Below are 12,554 nucleotides of genomic sequence, written 5' to 3' on the forward strand. Positions count from 1 at the left end.
TGCATGCCAAATACATTGACACAAAGGAAAACATTTTCCACTAGTTTTGGAAAACACTCCACATTTCACCAATATCAGCATCTGTGCAGTCTACTAAAGCCTCAGGAAAACTATACTAGTCCCTGTCCCATGCTCTTATTTGCCGTGTTTCAGCAAGAGGATGCTGAGATGTGGGATGGCTAGTAGCAACGTTTGCTTATGCATAGAACAATAGTATCTTCTGACTGCTCTAAGATGCAGAGAAACGTCATTGTTTTGCCTTTAAAGTACACTTAATGCACATAACCCTTACCTTACTCATGATGATTCCACTGATCTCCAGCACAGACATGTCTACCTTCTTACACTCATTCCCCTCCCAGATGAGAGCACTGACTTTGGTAGAGGCAGGGCTCGTGTTCTGCAGCCAGAACAAGTGATTCTGAGGAAGAAAATGCATTTTGAGGCACATTCTGGAAAATCTGCCTCTCACATGGGGAGAACGAGCTTCAAAACAGCAGCTTTACCAGTATGTTAGCAAACACTTTGCCATTAAGACTCCATACTGTTCAGGAGATGGACCCTATTTGAAAAAGCATGAATACTATGTTAGGCCCAAGCCTCTTACCCTGCTGAGCCAGTACTGTCTATAATAAAATATAGCCCACTTTAACATCTTGCAGATTGAAGTGCTAGATAATTCTAAGAATAACAAGTTATCAATACATTATTTTTTTTCCTGAAGCCATGATCTGAAGTGCTTACAAGACCTCATTATTGGTGTATCCAAGGGCCTTTCCACATAACCTTTTTGCGCAATAAATGCACATTTGTTTAACCATCTGCTGTTCACAATCAGCAGCACACCTTCCACCAAGCTAGCATTTTTGTCATAAGAGTATCACATTTTCTGAGCACTTGAAGCACACACAATATTGTATACTTGTGATACTTTCCTAGATTGTACATTTATTCCAAATGTACCAACTGTGCTAGTGTCTCAGGTACATATATTAGATATTGTCTCTACTGTAATTGGTGAGAAGCACTACAACTTCCGCTCTAATAAAATCTCTTAATAGGAAGTTTGATGTAGATGGGGAAGGAGCCTGGGGAAGGACGACCAGCCAGCAGCTGCACCGGGTGGATCCTGAGCCTGAGCCTGCCCCTGCCCCTGCCCACAGGTACTTAAGGCAGGGCTGCCAGAGGCTGCTCGGGAAGGAGCCTGGGGAAGGAGGACCAGCCAGCAGCTGCACCGGGTGGATCCTGAGCCTGAGCCTGCTTCTGCCCCCGCCACAGGTACTTAAGGCGGGGCTGCCAGAGGCTGCTCGGGAAGGAGCCTGGGGAAGGAGGACCAGCCAGCAGCTGCACCGGGTGGATCCTGAGCCTGCTTCTGCCCCCGCCCACAGGTACTTAAGGCGGGGCTGCCAGAGGCTGCTTGGAAAGGAGCCTGGGGAAGGAGGACCAGCCAGCAGCTGCACCGGGTGGATCCTGAGCCTGCTTCTGCCCCCGCCCACAGGTACTTAAGGCGGGGCTGCCAGAGGCTGCTCGGGAAGGAGCCTGGGGAAGGAGGACCAACCAGCAGCTGCACCGGGTGGATCCTGAGCCTGCCCCTGCCCCTGCCCCCGCCCACAGGTACTTAAGACGGGGCTGCCAGAGGCTGCTCGGGAAGGAGCCTGGGGAAGGAGGATCAGCCAGCAGCTGCACCGGGTGGATCCTGAGCCTGAGCCTGCTTCTGCCCCCGCCCACAGGTACTTAAGGCGGGGCTGCCAGAGGCTGCTCGGGAAGGAGCACTTAGCGTCGCACTTGGAGTCGCGTAGGACCTGAAGATCTACCCACCTGCCTCTCCAGAGACACCAGCAGCCACAACACCAGCAGCAAATAGCAGCAGCAGCAGAGGGCAGCAGCTTTAAAGACCAGGGGAAGGGGCAAACGTGGACTATCTGCTCCTTCTTAGCTGCTGTTCTCTTTTATCTCTTTTATATTCTTTTAAACTGTTGTATATTTTATATCTTAATATTTTAATATGTGCCTGGGAGGACTATTGGGCAACTCAGGGGGTGGGGGAGGTGCCACCATAACTGTGGTCACGGGCAGGGGGAGGTGTGGCGCTGGGGGATTAACAGGCCAGCTGAGGAGAAGAGGGGCTAGACACCTTACAGCTGTCCCCTCTTCTGGTTCTTCCCCCAACCTGATGGTTCCTGGCAGCCTTACCAGTCTGCCCTCGGGTCTGGTGGTGCTGCTGCTGAATGCCAGGTCGGCCCAAAATAAGACCTCCCTCATCCATGATTTGATTGTGGATGAGGGGGCTGACCTGGCATGTATTACTGAGACCTGGGTGGGGGAACTGGGAGGGGTCACTCTCTCCCAGCTGTGCCCTCCTGGGTACTCGGTGCAGCACCAACACCGACTTGAGGGTCGGGGAGGGGGGGTTGCCGTGGTCTATAGGAATTCAATCTCCCTCTCCAGGCTTCCTGCTCACTCGAGTGCAGATCTTGAGTGTCTGTACCTTGTGTTGGGTACCCGGGACAGATTAGGGATTCTGTTGGTGTACCGCCCACCCCGCTGCCCATCGGACTCCCTGCCTGAGCTGACGGAGGTGGTCTCGGACTTGGTGTTGAGGACCCCCAGGATGATGGTCCTGGGGGATCTCAACTTCCATGCCGAGGCCGCTGTATCCGGGGCGGCTCAGGACTTCATGGCCGCCATGACAACCATGGGGCTGTCCCAACATGGCATCGGCCCAACGCATATAAAAGGACACACGCTTGATCTGGTTTTCTCGACTGGGCAGGAGGATGGTGATCTGAAAGTGGAGGAATTAACATCTGTCCCTTTGTCATGGTCAGATCACTTCCTGCTGAGGTTTAGACTTCTGGCGGCCTTTCCCCTCTGCAAGGGTGGGGGACCTATTAAAATGGTCCGCCCCCGGAGATTAATGGATTCCGATGGATTCCAGAGGGCTCTGGGGGATTTTCCTGCTGGTATGGCTGGTGCTCCTGTCGAAGCCCAGGTCGCTCTGTGGAATGCAGAGATGACTCGGGCGGTTGACACGATCGCACCCAAGCGCCCTCTCCCTCTGAGCAGAGCCCAGCCAGCTCCTTGGTATACACCTGAGCTGAGGGCAATGAAGCAAGAGGGGAGACAGCTAGAACGCAGGTGGAGGAAAACTTGGGCTGAGTCTGACCGAACACAGGTAAGAGCCCACTATCGAGCCTACTCTGTGGCGGTGAGGGTGGCAAAGAGGCAGTTCTTTTCCACCAGCATTGCATCTTCTCAGTGTCGTCCAGTGGAGCTTTTCCGAGTGGTTCACGGCCTGTTACATTCTGGGCCAGGGAGAGAGATGGTGGAACCCTCGGTAGCACGCTGTGACGAGTTTGCGCGGCACTTTGAGGATAAAGTCGCTCAGATTCATCATGAATTGGACACCACGATTAATGCAGTTCCATTGGTAGAGGCATTCAGAGCACCGTCTGGTCCAGTTTTATTGGATGAGTTTCAGTTACTGAGGCCTGAGGATGCGGACAAGGTGCTTGGCCAAGTCCGATCAACCACTTGTGTGCTTGACCCTTGCCCTTCATGGCTTATTAAATCAAACAAGGAGGGGTTGTCCGGCTGGGTCCAGGAGGTTGTAAATTCCTCCTTGAGAGAGGGAGTGGTGCCTGCTGCTTTAAAAGAGGCAGTAATTAGACCACTCCTGAAAAAGCCTAACCTGGACCCAGAGGATGTTAACAATTATAGGCCAGTGGCCAACATCCCCTTCCTGGGCAAGGTGCTTGAGCGGGTGGTTGTAGGACAGCTCCAGGCACTCTTGAATGAAACGGATTATCTAGATCCATTTCAATCGGGCTTCAGGCCTGGTTTTGGAACGGAAACTGCCTTGGTCGCCCTGTGGGATGACCTCTGCCGGGAGAGGGACAGGGGGAGTGCGACCCTGTTGATTCTCCTGGACCTCTCAGCGGCTTTCGATACCATCGACCATGGTATCCTTCTGGATAGGTTGTCTGGGTTGGGAGTTGGAGGCACTGCACTACAGTGGTTCCGCTCCTACTTGGATGGCCGATTCCAGAAGGTGGTGCTGGGGGATTATTGCTCTGTGCCATGGCAATTTCCACAGGGCTCTATTTTATCCCCCATGCTGTTTAACATCTACATGAAACCGCTGGGGGAGGTTATCCGGAGGTGTGGGCTGAGGTGCCATCAATATGCGGATGACACCCAGCTCTACCTCTCTTTCTCATCAAAACCAGGTGAGGCAGTGGCTGTTCTGGACCAGTGCCTGGGCACCGTAATGGACTGGATGAGGGCTAATAAACTGAAACTCAATCCAGACAAGACGGAGGTACTGTTAGTGGGTGGTTCGTCTGCCCGGCTAGGTGATATTCAACCTGTTCTGGAGGGGGTTGCACTCCCCCTAAAGGATCAGGTTCGTAGTTTGGGGGTGCTCTTGGATCCAGAACTGTCACTTGAGGCACAGGTGAACTCAGTGGCACGGAGCACTTTTTATCAGCTTAGGCTGGTATACCAACTACGCCCTTATCTGGACAGAGATAGCCTAGCTACAGTTATCCATGCTCTGATAACTTCTCGTCTGGATTACTGCAATGCGTTATACGTGGGGCTGCCTTTGAAAACCGTCCGGAAACTTCAGCTGGTCCAAAATAGGGCAGCAAGATTGTTAACAGGGACTGGCCTGCGAGCTCATATTACGCCAGTACTTTTCCAGCTGCACTGGCTGCCAGTCCATTTCCGGGCCCGATTCAAAGTGCTGGTGTTAACATTCAAAGCCCTTAACGGTTTGGGGCCAGGTTACCTGAAGGATTGCCTCCTCCCATATGTGCCTGCCCGGACCTTAACATCATCATCAGCAGCCCTTCTCCGTGAGCCCCTGCCAAAGGAAGTGAGGCAAGTGGCTACTAGGAGGAGGGCTTTTTCTGCTGTGGCACCCCGCCTCTGGAATGAGCTCCCTAGTGAGGTTCGCCTGGCGCCTACATTGTACTCCTTTCGGCGCCAGGTGAAGACCTTTTTATTTTCCCAGGCATTTTAGCTTTCTAAATTTTTATCTTTGCGGTTTTAAATCTGTATTTTAAACTCCTGTACTGCTGCTAGGTTTTATTGTGGTTGTATTGTTATATTGTGGTTTTAATGTTCTATATATTTTAAATTGTTTTATTGTGTGTTGTTTGGTTTTAGTTTTTGTGAACCGCCCAGAGAGCTTTGGCTATTGGGCGGTATAGAAATGAAATAAATAAATAAATAAATAAATAAATAAATACTACAAAGAGCTCTCTTTCCAATGCCCCTGAGCCATTGTTCCTATTGTGACAGTTGAAAGACACTTGCATTAATCCAAGAACACTGACTGTGTTAAGAATACTTTTGCTTAACACAAACCCAGTATTCCTGAGACCACCTAGCAGACTGTGTCTAAGCTAACTCTGTGCTTCCTGCTGGGTGGGAATGCTTCTGAGCTGAATAACAATCCCAACGTATACACTCAGACAAATGGCACAGTGAAGTGACATAATTGTACCGAAATCCCTGACAAACTGGTTTCATGCTTTCTTGCTGGAGAAACGGCCACAGGGGATTTTGGCACTTTGTCTTCTGCTTTTCATTTGATTAATTCACCGCCAAAGGTAACACAAGTGTGTGTGTGTGGGAGGGTGAGCTTTGCATGATACAGACCTGCTGGAAGACATCCTCCTTCAAATCTCGTTTGCTTCCTTTTGCATCTTTTCCTTTGGCTTCCTCACTGTCACTGGTGTAAGAGGAGCGGCACTCAGGCCCATGAAGCAAGTCATCCCACAGCATATCCTCTGTCTCTGAGTCATGACGGGTGCTTTCTGAGTCTCTGTGAGATACACTGCCACTTCGAGATCCACTACTATAATGGGATTTAGTCTCCTGTAAGGAAAGGTTGAGCAAACTATTATTGCAATCCTGACTCAACTGAGACCAGTAACTAAATTCCTGTTGATTCAATTAAATTCTCTGACTGTACAATTCTTTAATACATTTAAGCTGCAACAGTGCAAGCAACTGAAGCCCAATCATATTCTTAGAAACAGAAATGTACTGGTCAACTCCCACTTACTTTCTTGCAAGGGGCAAATAATGGGCGGTTCACACATCACACTAAACCACCCTGTGAATAAACCAGTGTGCTGGTTTTTTGCAGAATAACCCACGGTGCACCCAACAGATGAGTGGGCTTGCCATGGCTTGTTCTCCGCCTCCTTCCCCCTCAGTCCTTCAGCTGGCTCCAGCATGTATCCCAGGGGCTTTTAAGGCAAAATCTGTCTTGTCTCCTCACCACAAACTCCTCCCTGCTCCAATTGCTACCCCTTGTCATTGGCCATCTTTTTCTTCAGTGCTTTGGGAGTACACAAGTGTGTTCATAATTTAAAAAAAAGAATTGTCAGTCTTTCGCAAGTGCGCAAGAGCGTACTTTTGCCTGTATGTGTAGCCTTGCCTGGTTAATGTCCTTGTATACTGCAGCCATAAATGAGAGTTTGGAAGTGCAGTAGGTAACATACAAGGAAATTGACAAGACAAGGTTGATTTGCACAGTTGTGAAGGACTGGGGGAGAAATAATAGTAAAAGAAAGGAGGGCCCCAGAAGCATGGAAAATAAGGGGGAAAGGCGAACAGAGTAATTGCACAAAAAGTGGTGGGAGGATACAATATGTCCCCCTTGGCAATGTGATCCTCTTGCTTTTAAGTGTTGAACTGACACGTCTCAGTGCCCTCCATCTTATCAATACTTCCCTGGGCCTCCAGCTACTCCATAAAGGAGAGATATTAATTCCCCCACTTTTCGCTGCTCCTTTTGCAGTTACTGCAGGTGCACACATTTCCCCCCATGTATTTCCCAGCCCTTAAATTTGAGCAAATTTCCCCTCCATTTACTTCCAGCCTTTAAATTTGCACAAATATTCCAGACAGTTAAAAAACACACACGCACACCTTAGAATGTGGCTGAATGGGACAGAGAAAATGGGGTGCCTTCACCAGCAGTACTTACACTCCTCCTCCCATGGAGCCCCATTCACTCTGTCCCATGCAGCCGCCGTCTTGGGGCTTTTTTTTAAACTGTCAGGACATTTGCTGCATCTACTGAAGCGGAGCAGTCGCTAGCAAGGGAAGCATGAGGAGGCACTGGCGAGGTTGCGAAGAGCAGCATAGATATTTTGCCGCTTTCGCCAAGCTGCTCAGTAGGCGATCCCAGCAACCCCTGATCTAATCGCCCTCCTGGGTTTAGACAACACAACAACCACCCATGGATATTAACAATGCTACAACAAGCCATAGGCTCTTAGGGTGGGTGGTTCACAAAAATTAAGCCACCCTGTGGAGAATGTGCTAGGTTAGGATGACACAACCCACCACGGCTGGCTGCCCATGGTGGGTTGTCGTGTCATGCGAAACCAGCTAATGAGAAAAAATAAAGTTTCAACTGGAAACAGATTCCATAAATTTCCTCTTCCATTGCCATCTGTCCAATTAAGGTTACAAGTTGGAAGGGTCATGTTATTTAAGACAAATGTCAGTGAAGTAGCTACTTTCTCACATAATACCGATGAGAGTCCCAAGTTTCAAATGGGCCACAGGATGACCAGCTGCATTCATGCTCATGTGACATATGGTAATAATCTGCAATTCTGAATACCTCATGAAGAACTGTAGTGTCGAGTTCGGATTCCACTACGCTGTCAGAATCTTGCATAGATTTCACCACTTCCTTGACCTGCTCAGGATACAAAAATAGTAAGTGGAGAACTCTGAAGTATGGGATATTCTCTTTTTATTTTCCTATTTAACTTGTGCAAAGATTTACACACACACACACACACACACACACACACACTGAAATCATCACCGTCTTTCTACTACACCTTTTTTCTACCTTTGTTTTCACAATGGAATGAAGAGACAAGGTCTCAAGATATTGAAAAATATAGTTTTTCCTTTGAAGTAGCACAACAAATTTCAGCCCTTTATGATATATATGAGCCTTCTTCAGGGCCTAAACCAAAAGCAGAAAAGGACCAGAATGCATAAGTGTACAGTTTAGAAAAAAAAACACATTCAAGTTAAAAATCATTCTAATAATCACATTCCAATAATGCCTGTATCTACTTATTAAATATTTCTAAGAACGCCTTCAGAGATCTCTGAAAAGGTTTGTCTCCAAGAATCCTGCAACTGGTGTCATGTGCAGTAGTTTTTATAATATATACTTAAACATTTCAGCTGTATCCATGTTATCCCTGATCCACCTCAAGGTCTCATTAGTCCAGTTTTGGAAATGCACCATATTCTTAGGGAGTGTCTCGAAGTCCTAAACTTTACAAAAGGGGCAGAAACTAGTTCTTTATTAAGACCCCAAGGGGTCAGGGTTTTCAACCTTAAAATCCATTCAAGTTCTTTTTCTAATAGAATCCTATTGTCATTTTTAGAAAGTCTTTGCAAAGCCCCAAACTTAGTATCTTTTGCAGAATTATTTTGTCCTACAAAATATCCTAGCAAGGGGATGCCCTATTTCTTATTTCTAATATTACACAGATGCTCTCCTATCTGTAATTTAAGAGCCTGGACATTTTCCCACATAGAGTTTTTTACAGGAGCATTGGATAGCATAAATCAGACAGCTTGTGGTGCAAGTTGTGTATTGTCTCCGGGTGTATCTTTTTTAGGTTTGCCCAGATCTTCAAATTCCATCATCTTGCATTTACAATACACACAATGACCACAGGGATGATGTCCTGTGGAAGTCATTGCACCTGGTAGGACATTGTAGCATGTCTGCTTACACTCCCTAAACCCACTTCGCATGCCCTTGATGTTCCTTGCTCTTTGGAAGGAAATCATTTATTTCTTGGCAGCCACTGATGTTCTTTATAATGTGTCTTCCTAATGCTTCCCTGCAAACTGTTTGTCACTGATTAAATGTTAAACTATAATTTAACTGGCTAGAAGATGCACTGATCTGAAAAAACAAAGAAGCACCTTGTTTGCCTTGCTTTATTAAAACTGTTGACTACCACTGTCCTTGGATATTCTCCATTATTAATTATTTGCTCAGTACGCAAGACTCTTGTACAAAGTCCTCTGCCTTGGTATAGTTACATCTTAATCTGAAAATCTGACCACATGGGAGATTTTATCAGAGCATCCAAGTACAAGCTGTCATATTTTAGTATTTTTGTCAGACAGTTTTCTATAGGTGGATGTATGTAGATAGTTTCCAGATTTTGTTTTAATAGTTGGATCCAAAAGATGGATCTGAATTGAAATGTGTGTCAAATTTTATGTTACCATCTATAGAGTTCACCCATCTGAAGAAAGAAGTTCTGCAAGTCACCTTCACTCCGTCTCCATACCAAAAAAAATATATTGTCAATAAACCAACAAACCAGATTTTCTACAAAAGAATTTTCAGAAGAAACAATATCCCTCTTAAAGATTTCCATATACAAATTGGCTGCCTCTGGTGCCGTGGGATATCACATGGCCACACCTTTTGTTTGCCAATAGAAGCAGTTATCAAATATAAAGTAGTTTTTGCTTAAAGCTATCTCTGCCAATGAAACCAAATAAAAAGTAGGAAGATGTTTTTCTGTTCTTTTACAAAGCATTTGGTGCATCACTTCTAAAACGTGGTCCTGAGGTATACTGGTATATAGAGATCTTATATCCATAGTGACCAAAAAAAACCTTCCAGTGATTATAATAGGCTTTAGCTTTTCTATAAAGTCCATAGAGTCAAACGTGTGTATGATGGAATCCTAGGAATGAAGGGTTTGAGAAAATAATAAGCAAATAAAGATAGTGGCTCCAGGACAGAATTATAGGGCAACCTGGTGGTGGAAATACCCACTGTGAATTTTGGATAGAATATAAAATACTGGTATTCTGGGATTAGTGTTCATAAAAACCTGTATTCATTAGTTGTTACATAACCCAGTCTTACTATACCTTCTTCCAGAACAAATTGTATCTCCCTAGTGATATCATTACTTGGGTTATTAGGGCATGGCATATACACAGATCTATCTGTTAGTTGGTGAAGGACCTCATTTTTATATTCATGGCTGTTCTGAATAGCTATGGCTTCCCCATTATCTGTTTCTTTGATAACAGTTGATGAGTCCACAGATAATTCTCTAAGAATCTGTTGTTCTTTCCTACTCATATTGTGTGATGGGCATGGAGCTGATGCTTCTATATTTTCTAGTTCCTGTAACACCAGCCTTTCAAATAAGGTCCTTTGCCAACTAACAGATAGATCTGCATATATGCCAAGTCCTAAAAACTTGACTAATGATATCACTAGGGAGATTTTTTTTTCTGGAGGAAGGTATAATAAGCCAGGATAATACAAGAACTAATGAATACAGGTCCTTCAAAAGAACAAGGAACATTAAGGACGTACTAATAAGTAAGTTTAGGGAGGGTAAGCAGACATGCTACAATGTCCTACCAGGTGTGATGACTCCCACAGGACATCATCCCTGTAGCCATTGCCTGTACTGTAAATGCACTCGCAAGATGATGGAATTTAAGATCTGGCAAAACCAAAAAAGATATGCCCTGAGACAATTCACAACTTGCATCACAAGCTGTCTGATTTATGCCATCCAATGCTCCTGTAACAAACTCTATGTGAGAAAAATGTCCAGGCTCTTAAATTACAGATAGGAGAGCATCTGTGCAATATTAGAAATAAGAAATGGGGCACCCCCTTGGTAGGACATTCTGTAGGACAAAATCATTCCGCAGAAGATATTGTTGCAGAACCCAGAGTCAGAGAGACCACGGAGTGAAGGAAAAAGAGATTCTTTATTTAATGCGCGGGCTTAAGGCTGGAATCATTTCCAAAGAGCCAGAAGCCCCGAAATACATTAGCACATTGGTTTTATAGACATTGTGACACATATGAAACGGCTCCTCCTCCCCCTCCCGCGTGGGGTTGCAGTCCTCAACATTTCTTCTCCTAGCACTATTGTTTATAATACAAGAACTGGGTTATAGGGTAGCCATGATAAGGAGAGAACAGAAGAGAACAGCAGAGAACAAGATATACAATTGTATGCAAGATAAGGAATTCCTGTGTCTCGTCAGCTTACAACAATATATTCAAGGGAGAAAGAGCTCAGCAAGAACATGAAGCATGAGACTGCATGAGGCTACTTAGTCTGACCCCCGATATGGCTGCTACATTCCCCCCTTAAATGCATAATTTCATTACAATTATAGCATTTCTGATAACTATACAAAGCTTTTTGTGACATACATATTACTTAGCCTCTTGTTGGGCTATTAGAGCGTAGAGGGCAGCAGTTTTACTAGCTGAGATATAAAACAGATTGGTTAAACAGCGCATAAGACAAGGAACGCAGAGACATAACAGAACTTTTATGAACAACACTGGTAGAATTAGGATGAACAATGCTTTTAAGCTAGCTAAGATCTGGAAGCCAAGGGGTTAACTAATTTAGCTAATTGTTTTGTCTTATTGTTTTGTAAGCTACTATTGTGCAGCTTGTTGATTTGTTTATCTACAGCATTGCCATTATCAGTTAAGTTAAAACAACAGAGCTTTTGGTGTGTCTCACAACTTAAATGATGAAGAAGGAAGAGGTAATCTATACCAGCTCTGTTTTCTAGAACTGCACCTCTTAGATCACGCAACTCTTTATTTAACAATGACAATGCTTGTGAGGTGGCATTTATGCTTTTGGCTAAGCTGCAAGCTAACCGGTTGATTTCCAGACCATCAGCCAAGGCTAAACTTGGAACCTTAACCAGTGACATTGCTAAGGCCAATTTTTCTGAGTCAAAATATAACTGCACATGACTATTACAATTTTTAGTTAGTTGGAGTGCTCGAGGCTGCCGTCGACGGATTTTCTCGGGCTACAGGGGAAGAATTGGCACCAGTTCAATTGGCGGCTGAGGCCACATGGGTGGTTATTAGACAAGTTGGCAGGAATGAATGACCAAGTGCGGGAACTACATGTCTAAAACCATCTATGAGGCAAAAGTATGTGGGCATCATTAAAAGATATGTTTTGAATTTTATTACAGTGGAAGGGGGCCAGGGATAGCTTTGTATTTTCTGGAAATTTTTTGACAATTAAGCATTCGTGCACACGTAGCATTTGTTTCAGCAACGATGGGGGTGCGTAGAGTGAACTCTGTAGGGGGTAGGATCTTTGCAACCACGCCCCAATTAGCATTTTGGGAATAAGTTAAACTTACACCATAAACTCTTAACATGGTATCTTTTTGAATTTTCCCAGGATGTCTACAGACAGGTATTAGGCAAGAGCTAATAAGCCTGTTTGCAGGTATATCTCTTGGCAAACAAAAATGTTTTATTCTCGTGATGTTAGCCAGGTGAAGCCAGTAATTATCAGCAAATCGCTGGGACAAACTTCTCTTTCTAGGGGCAGACCCCCCCTTTTGCACCTTATTAAGGAAACACAATACAACACTACTAACACTACAATACTACAATACGCATGTTTGATCTTCTTTGGGATCTGACCGTACGCTGGGCAGCTATT

The 12,554-nt window shown here is 45.3% G+C and overlaps 1 protein-coding gene across 11 annotated transcripts in view; it reads right to left on the reverse strand.

The window, feature by feature from the left end:
- The window catches only part of PHTF1 (putative homeodomain transcription factor 1), a 75,797-nt gene that overhangs the window by 39,529 nt on the left and 23,714 nt on the right, over positions 1-12,554 (reverse strand). For all 11 annotated transcript variants that reach the window (XR_014790670.1, XM_084853483.1, XM_084853488.1 and 8 more), the window contains 3 exons: positions 7,652-7,729; positions 5,668-5,886; positions 293-421 (listed from right to left, as the gene is read on the reverse strand). Coding sequence is in view for 10 of the 11 variants with exons in the window: in XM_084853483.1 (XP_084709609.1) it covers positions 293-421; positions 5,668-5,886; positions 7,652-7,729 (426 nt within the window). In the remaining variant the exon portion in view is untranslated. The remainder of the gene's footprint in view (positions 1-292; positions 422-5,667; positions 5,887-7,651; positions 7,730-12,554) is intronic.

This window comes from Heloderma suspectum, chromosome 4 (genome assembly GCF_057233095.1).
Source record: "Heloderma suspectum isolate Gila_16-S chromosome 4, 16-S_ref, whole genome shotgun sequence".
NCBI lineage: Eukaryota > Metazoa > Chordata > Lepidosauria > Squamata > Helodermatidae > Heloderma > Heloderma suspectum.